This window comes from Miniopterus schreibersii, assembly GCF_964146895.1.
Source record: "Miniopterus schreibersii genome assembly, chromosome: 12".
Taxonomy (NCBI): Eukaryota; Metazoa; Chordata; class Mammalia; order Chiroptera; family Miniopteridae; genus Miniopterus; species Miniopterus schreibersii.
The window spans coordinates 57876366-57891402 of record NC_138112.1 but is presented as its reverse complement, the minus strand read 5'-3'; the positions used below and the strand labels follow the sequence as shown (position 1 = coordinate 57891402).

The 15037-nt window shown below is 49.7% G+C and overlaps 1 protein-coding gene across 4 annotated transcripts in view; it reads right to left on the bottom strand.

The window, feature by feature from the left end:
• Positions 1-740: 740 nt before the first annotated feature.
• The window catches only part of LDLRAD3 (low density lipoprotein receptor class A domain containing 3), a 186273-nt gene continuing 171976 nt past the window's right edge, over positions 741-15037 (bottom strand). For all 4 annotated transcript variants that reach the window (XM_081153015.1, XM_081153016.1, XM_081153014.1 and 1 more), the window contains exons 5-6: positions 4593-4938; positions 741-3620 (exon numbers count right to left, since the gene is read on the bottom strand). In XM_081153015.1, coding sequence (XP_081009141.1) covers positions 3383-3620; positions 4593-4938 — 584 coding nt within the window. In that variant the 3' untranslated portion in view covers positions 741-3382. The remainder of the gene's footprint in view (positions 3621-4592; positions 4939-15037) is intronic.

Below are 15037 nucleotides of genomic sequence, written 5' to 3'. Positions count from 1 at the left end.
CACACCCTTGCAGCACATCACTCTAGACCACATGGGGCCGAACATGACCCGTCCTGTACTTGGCATCCCACTGTCTAACAGCCTAATCTTCTTTTTGAGACACCTGGGCATCAGTACATGACCGAAATCTAGGTTCTGCAGATCCTGTGTTTAGATTCCCATGTGTATTTCAACTTTGGCCAGGACCAAGACCAAGGATACTTCTTCTGTTCATGGGTGGTGGCAGTGGTGACCTCCTGGGCATCTTAACTTCCTGTGTAACTACTGTCCTTGAGGCATCTGTCAACACGTGGTTATAGAGTGAGACTTATATGAGCACAGACATGTTCCCATCACTGATGGGGCCAATCTGCACTATTTGTGGTTCAAAACTATTATCAGCACACTTGTGCTAGAGTTGCAGTGTACCCCTGACATGGTCAGGGTCTGTCATGGTTCTCAGTCACCTTTCCTTTCCCCCAAATAGCACTGTAGTTGGAAGCAGTCAATGGCTGTCTTCTGAGGTGACATCCCAGAGCCCATGACACTAACTGGTATGCGTGACTTCACCAATCCATTCCAATCACACCAGCTATGGAATTCTTAAACGCCCATCATATTTTGAGGCCCCATCAATAGATTGTTCCTTTTTGCCCCTTTGCTATGGTATAAATTCATTGCAAAAACCATGACAGACATGAGTGTTTTTTTAAATCACCACAGAGGAGGAATGTGGGTTAAAAATCATTCACACCAACAGAAAGAATGAAACTGCAAGTTTATTTGAAAGTATAAAATTAAAAAACACACAAACCTAGCCAAAAAAAAAAAATACAACTGCACACAACCTTTCCAGTTTACATCAGCTTCGAACACCACACACTATTAACCACTTAGTTGTATTTTTTAAAAGTGTCAATGTCAAATTAGAGGGGGTGGAGTCAGGTGATAAGCTATCACAGTGAAAGTATTTTAATGCAGAAATAAAAAGGACTCATTGATCTCACTGAGAAAAGAGAGCAGAGATGGTTTTCTAGTTGGCATCGATTTAGGCAATGTATAAAAAATATCCTGATTGGAATGAGTTAAAAAATATCGTGGGCCACTTATTTTGCTATCCTGAGGGGGGAAAAAACTCCAAAAATCCCTGCAGCTTTGGTGTCTTATTTACATATTTTTAAAAACATTCATTAAAAAATCAAATCTATAATAAAAATGTCCCTGCGTTTGTTTTAAAAAACAACATTTAATAGGCTCCCCTTATCTACTAACACCATTTGTTTCCCTAAAACGCCTGGAAGCAGAAATGTACGTGAGATTAATTCACTGCACAGTTAATTAAAATCAGAATCCTTTCCTCTAAGCAACTTCCAGAGCACCAGGCAGGAGCAAGGGCCCATCAGAGGGAGAAACAGCCATTCTGACTCACAGGAGATGCGACGTTCAGCCAGAGTTCCTAACACACTCTGGCTGCCATCAAAAGTCCTCTCTTTATTGGATCACTCAGAAAATAACCAAAGTGTTACTTCAAAAACAAAAGATGCAAGCAACTAGGTTCCTTTCCTTTCCTTAAAAAAAAAATTAAAAATCACCAAGTGGTTAGCTTTCCTGTAGCATCCTCTGGATTGGGTTAAGAAAAGAAGTCTACAGAACAGGATCATTGAAGGTCACTTCCTCCCCCCTGCAGGCTCCACGTGAATTCGCATCAGAGAAGCTGCTGAAAGTTTCTTAGGCTGTGGAAAGAAACCCTGAACGGGTGAGAGCTGCCCAGAGTGGCTACCCCGGATTCCAGTTTTATCCTGTCAGCTTCTTGCCAAATAAGGCCTAGGTTTCTAGGTTTCTACCCATTATTTCCCCAGGGGGTGGGCCCTGCAGCTGGCGGGGTACAGAGAGAGAGGACAGCTAGCAGGAACACAGAGACTATGACGGCAGGAGGAAGGCACCCTCACTGAGCATCCTTGAAGAACTCGATAAATAACAACTCCAAGTACAACAGTGCACAAGCGCCTGGCACCAGGGTCGGTCTAGAGTGACTTGTGATCGGGGTCAGTGGGACAAAGGTGTGACCTCCTTTTGCATCTTTCTTTGGACCTCACTAAAGAAAAAAACAACAAAAAAGACAGCTGTCCTATACACATATAAATAGTCCCTTAACTAGAAGGGAAAAAAACAAACACACTGTTTCAAATGCATTTCTAAAAGATTAAAAAAAAAAAAAAAAAGTCCGGATGGCAAATCTTGACTCCAAACTGTCCACTGTCCATGTTCCTCGGGGGAGAAACTATGGATGTTCGAAGGGGCCCAACCCAGCTCTAACCTTAACCCTACATTGGGGCCTTGGGACAGGGGCTGTATGCAGTGCAGGGAGCTGGGAGCTCTGGTGGGAGGTACTGAATACCGTTCTCACGTGTGTTAGAAACCACAGTGTCAAGTCCAAATGCACAGGTGAAATGACTTCTGAGTGTTAAGGGAACTTAGGAGGCTAGTGCTGAAGCAGGCTGGGGGTGCTTCATAGGCACAAGGGGTCAGATCAGACATCAGGCCAACTCCAGCCGGGTGCTCGTCCCTCGGCTGCAGGCAGGTCACAGCTGGGAGGCTGACAATCCAGAATCCAGGGAAAGGACTGGGGACCGCCTCAGGCCGAGGCTCCTGGCAGCCTGCCTTTCAGGAGCGGAGAACTTGGATAAGCTCCTTGCAGGGCCTTCCTGCCTGTTCCAGGGTGAGGCTGATGATACAGGCGGCCAGTGAGAGCTCTCAAAACAAGGATTCTACCGTCAAGTTTTAAAGCCAGAATCTATCCAGAGCAGACAGTTTCAGGGTCATTTACAAAACCTAAATGACACGGCATGTCACAAGTTTTCTTTGGCCGCTGCCTCCGCTGGACTGAGAGGGATGCATGGGGCAGGGCGAAGTTTTGATGCTCACCTGGGTTCCCCTGCAGGGCAGCCATCCCATGAGAGCCTCCTTGGGCTCATCCAACCCAAACCCCCAAACAGAGCGATCAGAAGGCAGCCCACAGAGAACGGGCGCAGTGCCGGCCCGTCTGAACATCCGACACGGCACAGAAACTGCTTTCTCAGGGGCCACCTAGACCCCGCTTCATCCGGCCGCCTGCTCGGCCAGGTCGCAACGGTAATGGACGAATGACGCGGAGATGAAGCTGTGATCCTGGGCCCGGCGAAAGAGTGACCTCCCAGGACAGGTGCACAACACACATCCTGTCCCTGAGAGGCCAAACGCCAGGTCACCTCCAAAGAACATCCTGAAATCTGGGGGGGATGGAGACAGCTGACACCTCAAATCACTCCCTGAAGCACCCCGAAGAGCTTCCCATGAGTGTAGGTTGTTAGGATGGTAACAGTCAGAGCAGATTAACCCACGTGGACTTTGGAGTAACTGGATTTTATACTTCTTCGGTGCCTTGGCTGGGCACTGAGTCCCTGGGCTCGGCAGTGCCCTCCGGGGGGCCGGGCTGCCCTGGGCTGTGGCCGGCGTCTTCCTCGCTCAGGAGGCTGCTGGCTGCCTGGGAGCTGGCGCTGTTGGCGCTCCCGGAGCGGGAGCGGTAAGGCGGCAGGTCGGCTTGGTTCAGGGACTCGGTGTCGGAAGAGTAGGGCGGCGGAGGGAGGTCATACCAGGCGGGTCTGCAGTGGAGAAGGCAGGATGGGGGGGGGAGAGGAGAAGAGAGAGAATGCATTAGGAGGAGCCAAGGCAGGGCGGCAGTGCCAACTTCTGCCCGTCTGAGTGGATGCTGATGTGAGGAAGGAGGCAGGCCCTCCAAGTACAGGCCATCCAAGGTGGTGTGCAACCAGACGGGGCGGGAGGTCAGAGTGCTCTGGCTGGCTGTGCCAGCTGGGCAGTGCCCAAACCACATCCTCTGGGTGGAGCCAGAGCGAGGATGCCGAGTGTACCCTTGGCTTGTCCTGGGTGATTCGGCAGAGAGGCTTCACTCCATCAGCGGGGGTCCCCGTGGCCAAGCGCTGGCCTGGTGTTTGATGGAGCCTCTGACGAGCCACAGAATTTGGAGTTCTTACAGCAAGCTACGTCTACCTGGCTGTGTGGACTTGAGGAACATGGACTGCAAGAGGCCTCACACCACACACAGTGAGTCCCAGCTCAGAGGAAGGGCGACAGTGAGCAGAGCTGTGCAGGGAGGGCACAGCAACCTTAAAACCAAGGGGACGCAGAGAGCTCTGTCCAGGGACTTCCATTCATTCACACAAACAGGGCACAGTTCCGCGGTGGCAGGCGAGGCGACAGTGTGAATGCCGATGGCCTGAACATGTGTTGGTGTGGCACTACCAGGAAGGGCCAGGGCTCCTAGTTGGCCAGGACCCTAACTGTATGTCCTTCACAAGTAAGTTAAACCCAAGAGCCTCAGTTTCTTCACTTGTAGAATAGAGGCAGAAACAGAATCCTCCTCAGCGAGTCACTGAGAAGATTAAGTGAGGTGACGCATGTGAATGGCTCTGCAGGGACTCACACGGCAGGCGCTGCTGCGGCCTCCAGCACCCGAATGCAGGCTCTTGGCAAGACCCAGGAACCCGGGGGTGCACACACTCCGCTCCCCACATGGGATGGGCTCTCCAACCCAGTCTCTCCCACCCTGCACCCACCTTTGGTCCAGCAGGGCCTCTGAGTAGGAGGGCGGGGAGCCCACTTCCGACGCGTTCTGCTCGGCCTGGCTGGCCACGTACTGGATGCCATTGTTGACGTTGTAGGTGACGTTGCAGTGGTGCGGGTGGTCCAGGACCACCAGGCGGGAGAGCAGCACCGGGTGCTGCAGCCGGTGCACCGGCAGTGTCATGAGGTTGTTCCGCTTCCGCTGGTGGTGCAAGACTAGCGCCAGCAGGGCCACCACCAGCACGAAGATGACGGAGCTGCCGATGATGGCGTAGGTGATGCTGGGGTAGTACACAAGCTGGTTCTCTGAGGTCACAAACACCTGCCCACTGCCTGGTTCTGAAAACCCCGAGGGGAGAGAAAAGGGGGAGGTTACCAACTGAGCGCAGCCCTTCTGTTTTTAGTCAGTCTCAGGACATGCATGCAAATGTTTGGAGCAGCAGCATGATTCACAGTAGCCAAAAAGTGGGAAGCACCCAAGCATCTATCGATCAGTGAATGGATAAACACAAGGTGGTATGTCTATACAACGGAATATTACTCAGCCATGAAAAGGAATGAAGTACCGATACGTGCTACAACATGAATGAACCTCAAAAACATTATGCTGAGCAAAATACGGCAAACACAAGACCACATATTGTGTAATTCCATTTACATGAAATGTGAGAAAGCAGATTAATGGTTGCTGGGGAGGAGGGTGGGAACAGGGATCTTGTTGGGGTGATGGGAATGTTGGACATGGTGATGGCTGGACAAATAGGTAAATTTACCAAAACTCATTGACTCACACACTTAAAATGGGGAAATTTTATGTTATGTAAATCATTCCTCAATAAAGTTGTTTAAAAAGAATTAGCCCCAGGAGCTACACTATACAAGGAACGAGAGGGGTAGTTCCTATAGCAGAAATCAGTTTTTCCTGGGAAATTTATTTATTATTTTAGTTTTTTAAAATTTTTCTCATTTTATTACAATGAAGGTTAACAGTGCAGAAAAGTCACACGTCCTTGGTGGGTCAGATTTCATAGACCCTGCAACTCGAGGAGCTCTACATGCATTAAACACTGTTACACATTCAGACTTCCGATGTCCAGGTATTTGGAATAGCTACGGCGCTCACTGAGCCGGGCTGGGGACACGAAGTTCAACAGCATCTGACAAGCTGTGAAGGCGAACTTTACAAATAGCAGTGTAAGCTCACAGAACTCGGGGTGCTCATGTAACCCCAGCGCCTTCACAATATAACGAAATGAACCAAATGTGCTATACTTCACCTCTAAAAACCCAGATGAAACATGGAAAAGAAGCCATACAGGATCAATTGCAACTTCAGGAAAAGTTCCTGCCTCATTGTTCCAAATAGCTTTTTCCATGTAAAATAAATGTCCAGGAGCGCCTGGTACGTGGGAAGATAATGTTGCAGTCCCAGGGACACCTTACTAACGGAAGCGTGGAAACAGCAGGAGTTGAGGAAAGGTTTCATCTCCGAGCCCATGAGACTGGATGAAGTGAGATGAGCAACAGCCACCCTGCCACATCACGGGAGGCCTCATTCCCACTGGAGGCCCGGGGGCCCCACCGGCCGTCCCTGCCATACAGAGGCACAGCGCCGGGAAGGTGACCGGCATGCCTTATGCTGACCACCATAGTGACCATGGGGTGGCCCCGGGGGTCTCAATCCTTGCTGCTTTGGGATACCTGGCTGAGGTGGCAGCACACCTCCAACTGGTCCTACTGGTCCAACATGGTAGGTCAGCAATGGGAGCCTGTCCCGGACAAGTGAGATTACGCTGGCATTTAGGTAACTGTGCCCCACTCTCGTCCAGCGATACAGATGCCCCCGAATAATCCTCATCTGAGACAGACCTTCCCTCTTAAGCTCCAGGCTTTGGGTTCATTTTCTTTCCAGCTACATTCGAACATGAATGAAAGCTACGCAGTTCCCGTGGGTCATTGTTTCAATGATTAACTGCACAGAAAGCAGCAAATAAAACCCCAGACGAAAGGCAGAAGCAAGCTCCAGACAGCCGAGGGAGGGAGGCAGGGCCGGAACTCTCCGGAGGCCACCAGCTGCCACTCGGCGTCCTGCTGGAGTCCCGTCTGTTCTCAGCCAGGTCATTACAAGCTGGGTGGGGGCTTCAGAACTCCCACGTAAAAGGAAACATCTTTTCATTTTGTTTTCTGCAGCACAGGGTTGAGGGGTTGAATCACGGGGCCATCACTTACGGCTGTTGCTCAAGCAAGTTACTGAACTTTTACGAGCCTCAGATGCCTCATCTTTAAAACGGTGGTGGTTCCGTGTAAATAACAGTAGCCATCGCCTCGGGTTACCGGGCGGGTAAAACACAATCCCCCGAATTCACCAGCAAAGTGCCCGCAGAGGCTTGCACACGGTTAATGCTACTTCTTTCTCCTTTTTTATTGTTGAAAAAAAAAAAATATATATATATACATATATGTATATATATATATGTATATATATATCATAAAATTTACCCTTTTAACCACTTTGAAGGGTACAGTTCCATGGCATTAGGTACAGTCACACCGTGGTACAAATGTCCCCACCATCCGCCTCCCAACTTTCTCATTCCCAATCGAGTTAACGCTGCTTCTCAGTGTCCACGTTCCTTTCATCACCCGCAGCAGCTTCTCTGGACCAGACACGGGGCTGCAAGGGCCTGCTTTGCGGGGTAAAGTGGAAGACACGGCAAGGATGGAGTCGTTTCCTTCCCAGGGACAGATGGTTCTTAAAAGAGTTTGAAAGGGCTAGGTTTTCACACGGAAAACAAATGGGTCCAGATTTAAAATAATGACTTTTGTGTGACCACGTGTGGCTTGAGGAATACAAGAGAGCTCCTTCAAACGGGGGTGGGTGGGGTGTAAAATGCCTGTGGGTCCTAACGGCCTCACTGACGTCTCCCAAAGCAGGCCCTCCCCAGATCTGCCCGTGGAGCGGGCAATAGGCGGCAATCCCATTTGCTCGAGAAATTATGATGCTACATAATGCGGAGGTGCCTGGTCTCGTTTTTGCTGCGTGTGTAAAATGTCAGCTTGCATTAATTCATGAACTAGACTCACTTTTCTTAAGAGCTTAATGAGCCCGCTGGCCAAATTACGAACATCAGAGTTGCCTGGGACCCAAGTTCCAAGCGCACAATCCACAGACGATGGAGCTTCCATGTGCTCTGCTGTCCCTCCAGCTGATGCTCCTGTGCTCTGCTGTCAAACAGCCCGAGTTCCTGTCACATGTCTGTCGGTCTGCTGCGTGAATTCCAGGCGCTCTGGTTCCCACCCAGGGACCACTGTGCTCTCAGAACCTCCGCTGGCTCCCTCGGCCCGTGCGGTGACGTGGGCAGGTCCTGCACACCCCTGGGGCGCTCTTCCCCTCAAGAGGAGGCACAGATTTGTGCAGTTTTCACAGCAGTTTTCTAGCAGATGGCAGTCGAGCGTCTGGAAGAAGAGGCCTTTTTCTAATTCACGCAGAGGCACTGTCTGGGCTGGGCGGACCGAGAGGCTGAAGCAGCTGGCATGAGTGCCCTGGCGTTCCTCTGCTTCCCAAAATTCCCCCCCGCAGATGCAAATGGAACTTCCTACAAGACACCATTTTTCCATGTTGTTGTGTTTTTTTTTGCCTATCAGATTGGCAAAGGCAAAGATGGACTTCTTGTTTTGCTGGCCTGGACTCGGGAAAACAGGCACGATTATTCATGCATGGCCAGTGGGAGGGTAAGCTGGTATAAGTCAGGGTGGGGACAGGGTCAAAAATATGTATCAAAATTAAAAACGTCCATATCCTTTGACCTGGCCATTCCACTCTGAGAAACCTATCCAACAGATACACTCACACTAATGAGAAATAACTTCTTAATTCGAGTGTTCACAGAAGCATTGTTCACAATTGCAAATGTATCAGAAAAGATTTAAGTGTCTAGCTATTGAAGGGTGGCCAAAGAAATTATGGTGGATTCATGCAGTACCACACCTATTAAAAAATTAGGGCAGCTCTACATATACTGATGGGACGATCTGAAAGAAACTGCGACAAGTGTGGGGAAAAAACACACCAAAGCTCAGAGACTGCACAGAATAGTTCCAGAGGGACACACAGAACTGGTATCAGTGGTAGCTTCCAGGGAGAGGAACTTTGTTCCACATATTTGTCCTGTATTATCTACTAATAACATGCATGATGGTGCAACTTGATTTCTTTATCGTCTTCTCTTCCTTCTTTCCCGGTGATGTGAGGGCTCCTCGGGGTCCATGCCCCACTGTCACTCACCCGAGAGACCCCTTACTGATGACGCACCACTCCCTGGGGATGGCTCTGAAGCCTCAAGCCTGACCTCAGGAGTCTAGAATCCTGTTCCTGTTCTGGAGTGTTCACTGCCCCGTTTACACTGACTTTACCCTTCCTCTGAAAAGTCAACTTCTGTGTGTTGTTTTTAAAAATTATTTTTTAAGTTTAGTTTTCTTCAGATTATTTTAAAAGGTCAGGTTCATTGAGGTATATTTTATACACAATAAAATTATAAAGCTGTAGTTACCCTTTTCAAATGTTCAGTTAGACGAATTTTAACAAAACAAAACAGTTGAAACACAATATAGAACCTGCACCCCCCACCCCCAGCAGTCACTGTAGGCCACTAGTCATGGACATGGAATCATATCGTGTGGCCGATTGTATCCGGCTTCTTTCACTTGGCAAAGTGCTTTTGAGATTCGTCGCTGGTTCTGTAAGCATTACTATCTCATTCCTTTAGACTGCTGAGTAGTATTCCATTGACTGCACGGATATACCACCATTTGTTTATCCATTCACCAGCTAAGGGAGGGGCCTGGATTGTTTCCAGTTTCTGGAAAGCAGGTCTTTGTGCTGACATATATTTTTCATATTTTTTGGTATGTACTTAGGGGTAAGGCTGCTGAATGACACAAAAAGTGTATGTTTAACTTTATAAGAAACTGTTACCCCATTCTCCGAAGCGACTACAGCATTTTGCTTCCCCTCCCCCCACCAGTTGCACCGCAGTCTCATCTGCACTTAATGTTGTCAGTCGTTTCAATTTTAGCCATTCTGTGAAGTGTGTGGTGGTATCACTGAGGCTTCAGGTTGCATTTCCCAATGACCAATGATGCTGAGCCTCTGTTCGTGTGCTGATTTGCCATGCACAGATCGTTGGTGAAGTGTCTATTTAAACCTCTTGCCCATTTTTAAATGGGTTTGTCTGACTACTGATTATTGAGCAGTAAGAGGCCTTTTTATATGTTCTAGGATACAAGTACTTTTCCAGAAATGTCATTTGCAAATTTTTTCTCCCACTCTGTGGCTTGTCATTTCATCTACTTTACAGTGTCTTTCTGAAGACAAGTGCTTTAAAAATTTTTTATGAAGTACACTATATTAATTATTGCTTTTATGTTTTGTGCCTTTTGTATTCCATCCAAGAAATCGTTGCCTAGAAGAAGTTTTATAGCTTTAGTTCCCACATTTACATCTATAATCCACTGCAAGTTAATTTTTGTTTATGGGACAAGGTGAAGTTCAATGTTCTTTTCTACCTCCCTCTGGATATCCAACGGTTCCAGCACCATTTGTTGAGAAGCCTGCCCTTTCTATTGAATTACCTTGGCACCTTTGAAAATCAATTGACCAGACAAATCTAGGAGCTCTACTTCTAGATCCACTATTCTGTCTGATTGAGCTATATACCAATTCTTATGCCACTACGGCTTTATAGAACTTAGTTTCTGATTATAAAAACCCATGTTAAATATTCGAATTAAAGTAATATACCAATGTTCAAGACAGACAAAATTCCCCACATAAACCTACTAGAATTCTACTAGAGAAAAATAGTAATGGTTTGGTGTAGACTAGGTGTTGGTAAACTTTATTTGTTAAGGGCCAGATAGTAAATATTATATGCTTTGTGGGATGTACAAGTTTAGTCACAACTTGCCCAAGTACTTCATGCACCTCAATTATCATTAACAATTGTTATTACACGACTTTTCAGAGCCTTTACTAGGCAAATGTACACTGCAATGCTTCATGAAAGGATATAGCTATTTCATCAACCTGGGTGCCACGCTGAGATGAACAGAACTCACACCATGTTCCAAGTAAGTGCATCCCCAACATTCTGGAAAGTGTTCTTTCACAAACCAGACAGGGAATTCCCTGGCCTCTGGGCATACTGTTAGAGGAAGTTTGTGGGTGTGACTACAACTCAAAAGCCAGAAGCTGAGAAGTGACTGCCTTAACCCCCTGCCCTCTGCAGCAGTAGCCCCCACCTTCCAGGCCACCCCCACTTAAGGTTCAGCATCACCCATCACTGAGTGGAGCCTGCCCACCGCCAGGAGCCTCCAGCGCAGCAGCTCCTGAGTGTGAGTGAGAGACTCCTGCCATCCTGACGCCTGATGAGGCCGAGTAGGCAGGAGCTGGTCCTGTTTAAATGCACAGGAGCCCGAGGCAGCGTGGGTCCGTTCTCCACATCTGTGGTTCGTCATGGCCCATGCACAGTCGGTCCCTCCATGCTACATCTGCCTGTTACACCTTATCACCTGGGGAAACGCTGAGTGTGCACACTTAAACCTTAGAAGTGCAGACAATTGCCTGAATAATTTAGGGAAGAGGGCTGATAACAGAAGCATTACAAGCAGGACTCCCAAGGGGGAGCTTTATTGACCATGAAAAGGTCACGGCTTCTGGAGATTTCAGAAAATCATAACACAACAACCGGCTGGCACTCTACAGAGAAGGGGTATTCATTTTGGTCCCAGCACAGGAGGACAAGGACTCCTCAAAGGGGGCACAAACACAGCTGGACCCAGCCAGACTGCACACCAGCCCCTGGGTGATCTGGTCCTAGGGCCCATGTCTCACACCCAGTCTCCTCCACCCACCCAGTCCCACTCACTCTCTGCAGTCTCTTCTCCCTTAGCTGCAGGGTGCTTCTTCTAAACCCTGAATTCCTTCATCATGTTATTCTTCTGCTCAAAACCCTCCAGTGGCTTCCCACGCACTCAGTATTAAGTCTAATTCCTCACCATCGCCCCCCCAGGCCCTAAACAATCTTACCTGTTACCACTCCGACCTCAGCTCCTGTATGCTCATTCTGCTGCAGACTCCCTGGTCCCCTTAATGTGGTTTCAGAACATACAAAGCACTTGCCCCAGGGCCTTTGCTCATGCTGTGCCCTGGACCGGAGCATATGCATCATTCACACCCTGCTCTACTCAAGTTTCTGCTCCTAGGTCAATAATAGCAGGAAGACAGCCTGGGCCACCACCATCCCTCTCCATCTCCTATCCTGGTCTTACCTATCTTCATAGCACTTGTCACTGCCTGTCACTATTTAGTGTATTTGTAAGGAATCATCCCTTTCCTACTGAAATGCGACTGTGTGAGCACAGCCAGATTTGCCCACCCATTGCTGCATCCCCAATACCCAAAGTGGTGCTCAGTTAGCATCTGTTGGGGGATGTGGGCAGAGGGTCTCCAGTTCTGGGGCTCTGCACGACTCGGTCTCTGTGCTGTACTCCTGCCAGAAGCACCTGCATATTTCACAGGAGACCGAGCATCTCATATACCAAGTGCTTCCTGGCCATGACTCATTTAGCCTCACTGGTAAGAAAAATAAGCCTCAGAGAAGTAAGGTCACATGCCCCAGGTCACACAGCCAGGAAGTAACAGTGCTGAGCCTTGAGCCCAGGTCTGCCTGACCAGCACCCAGAGACACATGGTGTAAGGACCGGTCCCACTCAAGTCTGTGGAAGCAATCGGCCCTGGGGAACTGGAAACCACCCCTGCGGCTGAAATATCATGTTATTGGCTGAGCTCAGGGCTGTAGAGAACATAAAACAAACAAACATAGTCCCATTCTTCTAGCATCTTCCATCTCATAATTAGCTGGGGTCAGTGTAAGCTCGTTCCAGAATCGTCAGAGATCCATTGCCTCCCAGCTGAGAGTGGAGCCAGTGCCTGCAGTCCCCTCCTCCAAAGTGGCCCAGACCCTGTCCTACTAGGCCAACCCCGTGGGCACCTGCAGACTTGACCTGGCCCTGCCCCCACTTACAACCCTTCCAGAACTTTCTACTCTCAAGGGTGAAGAACCAACTCCTCATGATGCTCAGCTCTTCCCACCTGGCTCCTTCCATCTCTGTCTCCTTACTGCCTCCCTCTCCCCCTGCCCCGGGCTAGAATAAGGTGCTCACAGTTCCTCTGATGCACCCAGTTTTCCTGCCCAGTGCCTTCTGCCTGTAAAACTTGGGTCCCACCGCCTCCTGGTTTAAAAAGGGACATGGAAAGAATTTAATGAAGGCACAGTGGGAAGCTGTTCCCACCCTCAGGCCTGAGGGGTGAGGATGTGGCTTCTAGAATCCGGTGAAGCCTGGCAGGAGCTGAGGGCCCTGGGGGAGGACCTCAGCCACCGCCGATCTGTGGCCTCCCAGGCAGGAAACTGGGGAAACAAATATTCTGACCTTTTCCCCTTTCCACCCTCCAACCTCCTGCCTGGGCTTCCTACTGACCAGAACCACCGCAAGCCAGATGGCAAGAGGCCCAGCAGACACAGCCGTGAAGGTCAGCAGTCCCTGCATGGAGGAGACGGGCTGCAGATGGCCGATGGAGAGCCCCCGGGGCTCCCTGCTCCCCTGCCGTGACCTTTAGGCACCCCCCCCCCAGCCCTGCAAGTCCTCCCTCCTTCCAGCCTTCGCTCCAGGGCTGCCACTTTCACGAAGCCATCCACTGTCCCCTCTGCTGGAATGAGAAGGCCCCTTTCTGTGCTCTCCTCAAATGCCAACCCCTCCCTCTGCTACACTTTAGTGACATCTCATTTATAACATGTCCGACAACACGCTGGCGGCAAGGTGGCTTACATGGTACAGGGACAATGGGCTGTCCCTCTGCCCAATGCTGACCAGCCCTGCACAGCTGTGCTCAGGACACCACTCAGGGAAGCTCCTTCCCTCAGAGCTGGCATCCCAACCACCGCACCCCTATGTGGGGACAAACAAAACCAACCCGATAAGCAAAGCAAAGGCTACTTATTCAGAGCCCGCTGAAGCAAGGGAGTCAGCTGCCATCTCTTGTGTTTGTTAGAGACTCAAAAGCGGGCAGAGGAGTGGGACAGCCTCACAGTGGGGAAAGGATGGTCAGGTAGTTCGTGCCTGGAGCTGCTGGCACAGAGAAGCTGGGGGAGGCCAAGCTGGGCATCCTATGTGACTGGTTAGGGGAGCCTATTTAGCTTTCTCTGCTTGGCCCTAAACTGGGAATGGGGATTAAGATCAGGGAAGCTGTCAGTCATTAATCCAGTTTTGGCTCTTTTGGGCCTATGGTGAAGGGGTGGTTGTCTGGCTTCCTGGGCAGTTGCTGAGGTGCTGGGTCAGTGTTTTGTTCTCACACACGTCTGGCCAGTGTCCATCTATATACCGAGTCTCTCACTGACTATCCAACCCATGTCCCCAGGTGTGGTCCAAATCCCTCTTCTGCTTGAGCCCCTGTGACACCCTGGGCAAGGCTAATGCTCATTTCCCTCATCTGCAAAGTAGGGGCAGAAAACACCACCTTGCAGAGCTGCTGTGGGGCTTAGAGCGAATGCAGGCGACGTTCCTGTCATGGAGTGGTGGAAATAGCCACGAATGCTATCACGTGCCTGTTTATGCACAAAGGAAACACATAAGTACAGATGAAGATGAATCTATCCAATTACAGCGCAGCGTGCATGGCGGTCAGTCTGTGTTTGGAGTCTGGTTGACTGGCTTAGGCCCTGGTTTTGTCACAGACCACATGAGTGACTTTGGCCAATTTACTGCCCCTTTCTAAGCCTCATCTGTAAGACTGGGATTAAAAACCCTTACCCACCCGACTTGATATGAACGTTAAAGGCTATTCTTTTAAATCTGAGCTGAGAGGGCCAATTGTGGGCTTGCCTCTGGGACTTCTTTTTATCTGTGCAAGACTCTGATCTCTTCACACCTCGTTAAAAAGGGCCCTGGGAGTGCTGACAAGAGGAGATCCACCAGAGGGAGGCAGAACAGCCAGGACTCTAGGGACATCAAGGGTGTGACCTTCTAAGGGTTGTGCTGAGAATTGAGGAGGGAAGTCTGGCTGGATGCACATTCATTTACCCACTTAATGATGCCCCGCTCATAGCACAGGCTCTGAGCTCAGTGCTGGGGATTCTGGAACCAAACAGTAGAGACCTGACCCTCGAGAAGCTCACATGCGGGAGAGGCCCCGGGCCCGCATCTCTCCAGCATGTCCCCTGGGTTACCTCTACCCGCCTGCAGCCAGTCCCAGGAGAGCCCAGGCCACTGTAAGCCAAGGGCATCCCACATCCATCCTGACTCCCCATTTAACAAAACACCCCAAGGGGCTGCAGTGCCTTTGGGGATCCCATTTCAAGCTCATCTCCTGTCCCAATTTAGA